The sequence below is a fragment of the Mya arenaria genome, chromosome 8 (assembly GCF_026914265.1).
Source record: "Mya arenaria isolate MELC-2E11 chromosome 8, ASM2691426v1".
In the NCBI taxonomy this organism is placed as follows: Eukaryota; Metazoa; Mollusca; class Bivalvia; order Myida; family Myidae; genus Mya; species Mya arenaria.
In genome coordinates, this window is record NC_069129.1 from 63259692 (window position 1) to 63272221 (window position 12530).

The window sequence follows — 12530 nt, forward strand, 5'->3', positions numbered from 1 at the left end:
TTCATATTATAATTTGTCCCATGCAATCCATGCTAACCCTAACCCTAACCCAATGCGTTAGATTATTATAGCCAGAGCGTCGACTATGGTACCTCTAACATTGTCATTTCAGTATTCACTTTGCAAATGATAATGATAGTTTACATGAGGTGCTTAAAACACTAAGACAATATTTAAAACAAATATATCTTTTTAAAAAGGGGAAAAACTGCGATCAATTTGTAAACAAGGTCATGAAGGGTATATGAGAAAGCAGTATGTGCTTGACATGTGCATATTGTTTTATTTGAATATCAAAAACGTTTTAACTATTGCTGTAGTTTTCACACACACACTTCTCGATAATGTTTAAATATCAAAAGGGTATCAAGTATTTCTGTAGTCTTACAGAAATTTTTCAATAATATTAATGGCAGAGTTATTTTGTGCTAAACATATGCGTAATAACTCTGATAAGGTATGCGCCATTTTTTTCAATATATACCTGTAGTTCCTTTTATGGTTAATGTTATGTTTAAGTTTATGGTATACTGTACATTTCTTCAGCACAGACTTGAAATTGATATTTATCACCATTAAATCACACCCAAGGCTTGTAACATGAGTCCATGTCTTTGTATTATGTTCCTTTGAGACCAAGTGTAAATAAAGCTATGCTTTGTGCTCCGTTCAAAGAGCCCATTCAGCATTCGGAACTCCTCGGCCGAGGAGCTCCGAATGCCCATTTAGCCTACTCATTCGGAACTCCTCGGCCATTTTATCGAAAACAACATTCGGAACTCCTCGGCCATTTTATCGTTTTTTTTTCGATAAAATGGCCGAGGAGTTCCGAATGTAGCCTACTTAAAAAAAAAAAAAACAATATGGAAGCACATATCGGACATACAAATGATGTGACCATATAGTCTTGTCGCTTTGCTTTTTGTCGCCTTAACGCTGCATATAAAACATGTTTTCGAAATTGTATCGACTTGCCCATTTTTTGACTTATTTTTTGTTGACAAATAGGTTAAACATGTGGTCATTTATAATGAACCTGACATGGACTATTTAACTACCTTTAGTGCAATACCTGATTATATGCAAATAGCATACAGAACGGTACTTAATGACTTCCGATTAAGTAATAAAGTGAACAAGTCGACATACATTTGAAATTTGTTATAACTCGCCAATCAACAAATATAAATCGAAAAGACAACGTGATCATAGTAGCAGTATAACACGCCCGGTAAACAATCGCTCCACAACCAAAAAGGGAACATAGCAAAAAGAGCGAAAGACGCTTCCGGGCATAGACAGCCCTTCTCAGTTTCATTTAAAAAAGTGCAAAAAAGAAAAGTTATCATTGTTTTAAGTCTTCATTTTAAGCAAAATTTTGCCACCCATGTAGTTTTTAGTTTATTCCTATTCATTTCCCCACATTTCCTGCAAGGGATCATGTTAAATACTTTCATAGTATTCGTTGTTGTTGTTGTTGTTGATTTTTTCTATTCATATTTCTGTCTTTAAATATCGAATTGTACAATTGCTTTTTCGAATCTTTGTTCCCCTGAAACGCTGGTTTGCTTTTATGTATTGCCCAACGTCAAGGTACTAAGTCACAGACCGTGTCGAACTCGTATGGATGAAGGGAAAACGTAACACAAGCTTTGAATGAAAATAGAGCATTTATTAATGCGATAAAAGTGTTTTTACGAAATATCGTAAAACAAAACATAAGAGTCAATAGCATGTGTATAATAACATTTCCCAAAATATTATGTCTTGTTAGATTTGACTGCATTCATATCCATACACTTCATGTAAATGAAGGGGAGTAACTGCAATCAAAGCTATGTCGCCTGCGAGGGATGGATTGCCTACCTTAACGGACATTACCCAGTAGGGCCGTTTTTATGTCATTATCTCAGGTAACATACTTCATTTGTTCTATTCTGAAAGGTATGTCACACACTACCGATGTACCTAGTCGAAACTTAGCCGGAGCGCACAAAACAACGGCGAGAAAAATGGCGGGGCTCTGTCGAAAAGGCACAGTTGGCCGTAGCAATACCGATATAGTACCGGCGTTGTTACACCGTTGTTCTACCGTTGTCCTACCGATGAAAGAGCCTATGTTCTACCGATTGCCACTTTTCCGTCGCCTTCGATGTTCTTATTGGTGTGTCAACGTCGACCGGAGCTCTAGCGGAGTAATACCGGATACCGTTGTAATTCCGTTCCTCGCTCCGGAAACGCATCGGTAGAAGTCTTTGAGCATGTTCAAAAGTTTATACCGTTGCCCACCATTGTTTATTTTGTCACCGATGTCCTGACGATGTATTACCGATGAGAACTAACGATGAGATACCGTTGCGCTACCGAACTGGTACCGATCCCCGAAAATCGCCAAATTTGTGCTCCCGTATAGCTCCAGGGAGCCAAATCGGCTAAGTGTGACAGGCCCGTGAAGCTTTCAGTAGGGAACTTTCATTTTGTTTGATTTTCGGCCATCCCGGTTAATTAATGTTCTGTTCTGTCCTTTGTAAATAAATATTAGAATTACATTTTGTACTTGAATATACATATACATAGTTTGAAGTATAATACGAAAGGATATAGATAAAACAATATCTTATACTATGTACCATCGGCTTGTCAGAATAATCCACACGCGCAGAGTACCGCACACATTTGATGTTCACAAGCCGATTTGGCACGGTAATGTTTTTTTCAATCGAGTCCAAAGTGTTCAACTAAAAAAAGCGCGTATGAAGACTGTTAATCTCATGATGTCATGTCTAAAATACTATAAAAAAAAACATACCCGGCGGCATGAAAACATATCGTGTGGGAAGGTTTTATGCCTAACCTGAACAAATTTGTTTTATCATCATTGATTTTTAACCTAGCAGCCTCGAAGTCGGATATCACTTTCGTCCACCAATATTAGTAGATATCAAATTATTTGGCTATGCTAGAAATCCTTATCTTGCCCACGGGTAAAGATGAAAAATAATTATGACGGTAAAGTTGGAAGGTAGTTGGTAGTTGGTAGTTGGGGATTCGAATAATCAACTACTTACCAGTTGCCAGTTGGGTATTCAAATATTCAACTACCTGCTAGTTGCCAGTTGGGGATTCGACAAACTCTGTTTTAATTCACTTTTATTCGTATATTCACCAGTCGGATATTCGATCATTTCCAGTCGATTATTCGCGAATGTTCAACTGCAAACCAGTCAGTAGTTGGGGATTCAGATTATGTCTATATGTATGGTTTTAAAGGTCACATATGGGAAAATTAATCCCCAAATTAATGTTTCTTTATGCATGAACATATATGTTAACACTGTTTTTATTTACTTTTATTCGTATATTCGCCAGTCGGATATTCGACCATTTCCAGTCGATTATTCGCGAATGTTCAACTGCAAACCAGTCAGTAGTTGGGGATTCAGTTTATGTCTTTATGTATGGTTTTAAAGGTCATATATGGGAAAATTAATCGCCAAATGTTTCTTTATGCATGTACACATATGTTTCTTTGCGACAAACACTGTTTTAATTTACTTTTATTCGTATATTTGCCAGTCGGATATTCGACCATTTCCAGTCAATTATTCGCGAATGTTCAACTGCAAACCAGTCAGTAGTTGGGGATTCAGTTTATGTCTTTATGTATGGTTTTAAAGGTCATATATGGGAAAATTAATCGCCAAATGTTTCTTTATTCATCTACACATATGTATCTTTGCGACAAACACTGTATAAAATTACCTTTTCTCGTATATTTGCCAGTCGGATATTCGACCATTTCCAGTCGATTATTAGCGAATGTTCAGCTGCAAACCAGTCAGTAGTTGGGGATTCAGATTATGTATATATGTATGGTTTTAAAGGTCACATATGGGAAAATTAATCGCCAAATGTTTCTTTATGCATGTACACATATGTATCTTTGCAACAAAAACACTGTTTTAATTTACTTTTATTTGTATTTTCGCCAGTCGGATATTCGTTCATTTCCAGTCGATTATTCGCGAATAGTCAACTGCTAACTTGTCAGTAGTTGGGAATTCAGATTATGTCTATATATATATATATATGGTTTTAAAGGTCACATATGGGAAAATTAATCGCCAAATGTTTCTTTATGCATGAACACATATGTATCTTTGCGACAAACACTGTTTTAATTCACTTTTATTCGTATATTTGCCAGTCGGATATTCGACCATTTCCAGTCGATTATTCGCGAATGTTCAACTGCAAACCAGTCAGTAGTTGGGGATTCAGATTATGTCTATATGTATGGTTTTAAAGGTCACATATGGGAAAATTAATCGCCAAATGTTTCTTTATGCATGTACACATATGTATCTTTGCGACAAAAACACTGTTTTAATTTACTTTTATTCGTATTTTCGCTAGTCGGATATTCGTTCATTTCCAGTCGATTATTCGCGAATAGTCAACTGCTAACTTGTCAGTAGTTGGGAATTCAGATTATGTCTCTCTATATATATATGGTTTTAAAGGTCACATATGGATAAAATAATCGCCAATATTTCTTTATGCATGTACACATATGTATCTTTACGAAAAACACTGTTTTAATTCACTTTTATTCGTATATTTGCCAGTCGGATATTCGACCATTTCCAGTCGATTATTCGCGAATGTTCAACTGCAAACCAGTCAGTAGTTGGGGATTCAGATTAAGTTTATATATATGGTTTTAAAGGTCACATATAGGAAAATTAATCGCCAAATGTTTCTTTATGCATCTACCATATATATAGACATAATCTGAATCCCCAACTACTGACTGGTAAGCAGTTGAATATTCGCGAATAATCGACTGGAAATGGTCGAATGTCCGACTGTCAAATATACGAGAAAAAGTGATTTTATACAGTGTTTGTCGCAAAGATACATATGTGTAGATGCATAAAGAAACATTTGGCGATTAATTTTCCCATATATGACCTTTAAAACCATACATACAGAAAAAATCTGAATCCCCAACTACTGACTGGTTTGCAGTTGAACATTCGCGAATAATCGACTGGAAATGGACGAATATCCGAATGGCGAATATACAAATAAAAGTGAATTAAAACAGTGTTTGTCGCAAAGAAACATATGTGTACATGTATACAGAAACATTTGACGATTAATTTTCCCATATGTGACCTTTAAAACCATACATAAAGACATAAACTGAATCCCCAACTACTGACTGGTTTGCAGTTGAACATTCACGAATAATCGACTGGAAATGGTCGAATATCCGACTGGCGAATATACCAATAAAAGTGAATTAAAACAGTGTTTATCGAATCCCCAACTGGCACCTAGCAGGTAGTTGAATATTCGAATCCCCAACTGGCAACTGGTAAGTAGTTGATTATTCGAATCCCCAACTACCAACTACCTTCCAACTTTACCGTCATAAAATAATTTGAATTCATATAGACTACATTGTGTTTAACTAGGATGGGAGAAAACGCGGGTGCCATGGCCGTTTGTGTAATATAGATCCGTCCCAACCCTCGTGCAGGCCTTATCGAGCCTCAAGATCACATGGGTCAAGATCTTACTTATAATAGGTCAATGGTCAAAAACACAATTTACCTTTTATTACAACTTTGTTATATACACAGAGCAGATAGATACTCAATGCCTGCATCAGGTTAATCGTCTTTATAGCCACACATTATGACACAAACTTAGTGGATGAACAGGTCATATATACATACTATAAATAGTGGTATATAACTATGAGTTATATAATCAAATATGGTGAGGATGAACAGAAACAAATTGCAAATCCCAAATCTTGAATAAACAAAGATAACTTTATTATGTTTATGAACTTGGACATATGGATCTGAAAAGAAGTGTACATTAAATGGCATACATCTTTACCATACAATGCAGAATTAGATTATGTTTTTAAACTCAATGTCCCAAATAGTTCATGGTTATTTTCGGAAATGTCTCAAATACCGTATTCCTTATTGAGTTAGGGGGGACGAGCATGACTTACGTCCGTATAGCCACGCCGTTTATACATGCACCCTGGGAGTAGCAGTTTCCCTCAGCGACAGAACGGACACAACTGTGTCTATAGTGTTGTATACTGCTTGTAAAAAGTTAAAGAAAACATCTATATTTTGGCCCTGGATGCATACGAATTCGACGGATGGAGGTCAAAGAAACAACGTTCGAAATAAGTGACGAAGACACTTAGTTGACTTCACCACTCGCTTTTAAATACCACTCTAAGATAATTTATATGAAAAAGTATATTTAAACATATGTACACAATTATTTCTCTATTTCTGGGAATGAGTTTTTAAATCTAGACGCAGTTTTTCTATCAGTGATGTTAATGAAAAGTTCCGTGTCTCCGAAGATGAACTCAACGTATATTGTTCTCTCCTCCTTCGACGGGTTGGGGATCTGATATTCTATCTTTCCCAACAGTGCACAGTGTTTGTCATTAACGAAGGTGGGATTTAACTCTGGAGAGAAATAGACGTCTATCTCTATCACTTTCTGCATGGGTTCTATTGACGTCAGGGAGTCGTATGACATGAAACCGACAGGTGCCCGGGACCCGGCGGAGATGAACGGGCAGAATACATCGGTGATGAAATCTACGCCGTGAATTGATACAAGCCGATCATGTGGATGAATGTCGGGGTTGAAGAGTTTAGCCTTTCGTAGACCGTATGTGTAACGAATTACTCGTTGAAAAATAGATTTCGGCTGATGGCCGAACATCACGGCTCCTTTCAAGGCCGCTAACTCTGGCTCCGGTGGAACAAATATCCGCTGAATGCTGGTTCCCGATTCTAGTTCCAGCTTGATGAGATCTTGAACCATGGACGAACTTGCCATACCGCCTACCAGGATGAGAACCGTGCACTCTTTGGCGTTTTTATCCGTCAACACATTGCGTATATGTCTTGCGATTTCGGAGCACGCCACGCGAAAGAAGTCTTTACAAAGACTTGGATCGAAGTGGAAATGATTGTCAACAACTTTTACCTTCTCTTTGTACATTGATTTCTGCAGTATTCCACTCATGTCTTCACCGTTGTGCTTCTTCCTACATATACGTTCCAACCCAACTGGCACCAAAACAGTTACAGGTTTAGTTTGCGAGCTCGTGATCAATTTCTTGGAAGCTTCAAAACTTTGCAGAAACTCAAGCACCTCGACCTTACAGTCGTCAAGAAATTCGCGCATGGCGGGGGCGCCGAGGACGCGCAGAAGGAACTGGAGAAAGGCGTTTTCCACTTGGTTGGCGCCAACCATGCAACCACCGCCTTTGTTCATCTCCTTTAACCGCCCGTCTGGACGCCTATGGTGGAGAATGATGTCAGTCTTGCCCCCTGGGAAAAATGTGTAAACATTGCATGTTATACCGCACAGCACATACGTTTTATTCTCCGTAAATATACTTTTATTTGTGCTTTCTTGTAAATATCGCAGAAATAAAAAAAACGAACATGTGGTTAAATATAGCTATTTTGGAGAAAGATTGCACATACCCCCGATGTCAGCGACAACGTATGAGCATCCAGCCGCGTGTATCGGGAGCTTGCCCACACCGCGCATGTGCTGGCAGTAGACAGACGCCACTTCCCCTTCCAAGGCGATCTTTAACCGCTCACCTGGTATACCAGCCTAGCGATAAAAAGTAACAAAGGGTTTATGCTTCTGCCTCTACTGAATTAAGCTCATTTAAAATGACGTAACAAACTGGCACTGGAGGCAGGAATAAACATTGATATTGAGACTGTTTATTACATTTATATAAATAAAAACATAGCTTAAATGATAACGTCTTGTTGTTGACATATTCACAGCTGGAAATGTGAACAATTCATTGGAGTCTAACAAATATCTCTGATTTCTTATTAGAAACATGTATGTTCGTACCTGAACACACGCTTGCCTAATGAACTGCTTTGATAAGTCGTTGCACACGGCTGGGACGGTGACCATCCACTTTATATCCTCAGTGGATACTTCCTTCCCGCGCATGCGCAGTGTATTAAGAAGGTGACCCTTCAGGAAGCGCAGAGTGATTGCGAACACACGGATGGCCTGCAACGACTTTCCTGTCTCGTCTTTTAACGTGTGCGAGGCCTTGAGAACCTTAAGCAGAGTTTCAAGACGTAAGGGAAACAACAAGAGTACTCACTATTTAAAACATTCAAATAGAGAACGCCTACCATTTAAAGCATTCAGATAGAGAACGGCTACCATTTAAAGCATTCAGAGAACGCCTACCATTTAAAGCATTCAAATAGAGAACGCCTACCATTGAAAGCATTCAAATAGAGAACGCCTACCATTTAAAGCATTAAGAGAACGCCTACCATTTAAAGCCTTTAGAGAACGCCTATCATTTAAAGCAGTCAGAGAACGCCTACCATTTAAAGCATTCAGAGAACGCCTACCATTTAAAGCACTCAGAGAACGTCTACCATTTAAAGCATCCAGAGAACGCTTAAAGCCTTTGCAGAACGCCTACCATTTAAAGCATTCAGAGAACGCCTATCATTTAACGCCTTTAGGGAACGCCTAATATTTAAAGCATTCAGAGAACGCCTACCATTTAAAGCATTCAGAGAACAACTACCATTTAAAGCATTCAGATAGAGAACGCCTACCATTTAAAGCATTTAGAAAACGCCTACCATTTAAAGCATTCAGAGAACGCCTACCATTTAAAGCATTCAGAGAACAACTACCATTTAAAGCATTCAGAAAACGCCTACCATTTAAAGCATTCAGAGAACGACTACCATTTAAAGCATCCAGAGAACGCCTACCATTTAAAGCATCCAGAGAACGCCTACCGTTTAAAGCATTCAGAGAACGCCTATCATTTAAAACCTTTAGGGAACGCCTACCATTTAAAGCATTCAGAGAACGCCTACCATTTAAAGCATTCAGAGAACGCCTACCATTCAAAGCCTTTAGAAAACGACTATCATTTAAAGCATCCAGAGAACGCCTACCTACCATCTAAAGCACTCAGAGAACGCCTACCATTTTAAGCATTTGGAGAACGACTACCATTTCAAGCATTCAGAGAACGCCTACCATTTAAAGCATTCAGAAAACGCCTACCATTTAAATCATTCAGAGAACGCCTACCATTTAAAGCATTTAGATAACGCCTACCATTTAAAGCATTTGGAGAACGCCGACCATTTAAAGCCTATAGAGAATGCCTACCATTTAAATCATGGACAGAGCGTCTATCATTCTAAGCTTTCAGAGACAGGTGTTTTTTAAAACATCAAGGAGGGCCTACCATTTGAAGCATGGCCAGAGCGCATATCAATCTAAGCATTTAGAGAGAGTCTACCATTTAAAACATTCAAAGAGCAGACGTTTTAAAGCATGCAACGGATATCTACCATGTTAAGCACACAGAAAGTGCCTACCATTTTAAGCATGCAGAGAGCAGCTACCATTTTAAGCATGTAGAGAGCGGCTGCCATTTGAAGCATACAGAGAGCGGCTGCCATTTGAAGCATGTAGAGAGCGACTGCCATTTGAAACATACAGAGAGCGGCTGCCTTTTGTAGCATGCAGCGAGCGCCTGCCATTTGAAGCATGCAGAGAGCGCATGCCTTTTGAAGTACGCAAAGAGCAGCTACCATTTTAAGCATGTAGAGAGCGGCTGGCATTTGAAGCATGCAGAGAGCGGCTGCCATTTGAAGCATACAGAGAGCGGCTGCCATTTGAAGCATGTAGAGAGCGGCTGCCATTTGAAGCATACAGAGAGCAGCTGCCATTTGAAGCATGCAGAGAGCGCCTGCCTTTTGAAGCATGCAGAGAGCGCCTGCTTTTTGAGGCATGCAGAGAGCGCCTGCCATTTGAAGCATGCAGAGTGCGGCTGCCATTTTAAAGCATGCAGCATGCTTTAAGCTTGCCAGGATAGTGTATAATCACAAATTAATAGATGATTGACAGGTTAATTTAAAAAAATAAAAAATAATTGACCATTGTTCATTTAAAATTGTAAATTGTATCCTTATAGACGCATGGCTGCATCTATAAGCACAATTAAATTCGCTAATTGCTACCTGTGTGGTAAAAAGTTTTGTTCGGAAGCGTTTAAAGTAGAAGCATCGCTCGTGTCTCCCCTGGTTACACAGCTCGGTGTACCTCTTCCGGGCCTCGTATCCGAACGCCTCGAACTCGCGCTTCTCGTTGAGGAGGAGGTGGGTGGGGGCCTTAAATGTGGACAACTTATCGGGGCCCGTCCAGGGGGAGTTCATGATCACGCTATCCATGTTCTCGTCCATTTCCTTTCTGAAAAGTAAAGGTGCAAAAGGATATTTGTTGAACTTTTAAAAATTACTTTACCACATATGGAAGTAACAATTAATACATATGTGTTACAATAAATGTTTTTGGCTGTACCCAAAAGTTCATACCGTGGTAGAGTGTGTCTGAAAGAAGCTAAGATTTTATTTTAAAGAATTGCTCTAATCCTTATAAAGAACCATTAAGGGTTTAGAAATAAAGGTAAACACAGTTACTTGATAATAACACAGTGAACACTATCACCATATTAACTGTGTTTGAATTAAGCCTACAGTACAACGCTTCACTAGCTCCGCCCTTTCTAGAATGTATCTAATATGTTGTAATTATTACTAAAGACATATATGAAACATACCCATAAGCATATTCGTATCCGGAGTAGGCCTTGTCGAGAACGAGGGTGACATATTTGGTACATACCCGTAAGTATAAGCGTATCCGGTGTACACCGTGCCAATGTCGATGGCGACATACTAGTATTTGGTACATACCCGTTAGTATAAGTGTATCAGGTGTTCACCGTGCCAATGTCGATGGCGACATACTAGTATTTGGTACATACCCGTTAGTATAAGTGTATCAGGTGTTCACCGTGCCAATGTCGATGGCGACATACTAGTATTTGGTACATACCCGTTAGTATAAGCGTATTAGGTTTACACCGTGCTGACGTCAATGGCGACATATTTGAAATATCATTGTAAACGTAAACGTTTCCGGAGTTCGCGATGCCGACGTCACGAGCGACGCATATGGTAAATACCTGAATGCATATGCGTATCCTGAATACGCCGTGCCGACGTCTAGAGCGACGACCACAGTGAAGCTCGAATCTGGGATGGTCGTCACGGAGGCACGTGACCGTGTGCTTGACGTAACACTCATGGCGCATGCAGCAGGGCGGGTGGACTTTCCGTCTAAAAACGCCTCATGAGTTTATTTTCTTTCTCTAGAAAATTATGGAAAACAAAGTTATGATTAGCTGACAAGGGAAATGATGAAAGGGTCCATATGGGCTCACGTCGGACTAAATGGTATCGTGACTATCCAGAGCCCATCGGGAGCTTCTAGAGGGAATTTTTTAGTTCCAATCGCTGTTCTCCCACAGACAATTTGTACAGGGACCGGTGGATATCATCGTCGGCAACCACGGTACTTTCTTCCGTCACACTTCATACACAACGAAGCATAGCGTAGTGTGTATCGGGATATCCGATGATTGGTGGATATGTGACCGTAGCATACAACTATATATCATTACAGTAATGGATCATTCGTTGAAAGACCACCCGTCAACAAAATGTCATATTGTATTTAAATAGCAAACTGTTTTGTCGTAAACTTTGTTAATCAAACATTTGATAAAAAAACACACACATTGAAAAGGTAATAAATATACTAAAAACTTACCTGCATTTTGTAATCTCAAAGTTTTGTGCAAACAGATTAACAAATAAACTCAAACTGCCTGAAACATACTCCTGGGAGATTTAAGGCATTAATCTTTCCGTACTTAAAACCAGTAGGATTACTGGAGGGATTAGCAAACAACACGTACATTATATGCTATCGGAATTTTTATTACGGACGACAATTTTCACTAACTAAACAGTAGCATTATTAGCTGTCCGTTCATATCAGTGAAATCACTATAGAAACATGACACTTTTTATGTTGGACACCATATGCATACATTAGAGATGTTCACTAGTCAGATTCTAATATTTAAGTAGTCAGTGTGTTATATTCGCCATTTTTTTATTTCAGTATATTATTATAATAAATTCCAACAGACGAAACTTAAATGGTGTAACCCGATTCCTGCGATGGTACCATGATAAGATATCATGTCATTGAGAAATACTTAAAGAATGTTATTATTTATATTTATACTACAGTCAAACCCCGTTGGCTTGAAATAGTTTGGCTCGAATTCCATGTTGGCTCGAACTTGATGTAAAGCACCGATTTCTATAAACTGAAGGTGAACATTCCCGCTTGGCTCGAATTCCATGTTGGCTCGAACTTGATGTAAAGCACCGATTTCTATAAACTGAAGGTGAACATTCCCGCTTGGCTCGAAATTTCCGAAGCTCGAGGTTATTTCGCCGGTAGGACTTCGAGCCAACGGGGTTCGAATGTACATGAATTTACGAACGGAGAATTGGCAGTGTTTTTTT

The 12530-nt window shown here is 39.0% G+C and overlaps 1 protein-coding gene across 1 annotated transcript; it reads right to left on the minus strand.

The window, feature by feature from the left end:
* Positions 1–6318: 6318 nt before the first annotated feature.
* On the minus strand, positions 6319–11235 carry LOC128244453 (heat shock 70 kDa protein 12A-like). The gene is made up of 6 exons (XM_052962456.1): positions 11114–11235; positions 10107–10335; positions 9746–9889; positions 7942–8160; positions 7551–7686; positions 6319–7391 (listed from the first exon to the last, which is right to left on the minus strand). Exons 1-6 carry the CDS (start codon positions 11233–11235, stop codon positions 6319–6321), a joined length of 1923 nt encoding a protein of 640 aa, XP_052818416.1.
* Between the last annotated feature and the right edge of the window lie 1295 nt (positions 11236–12530).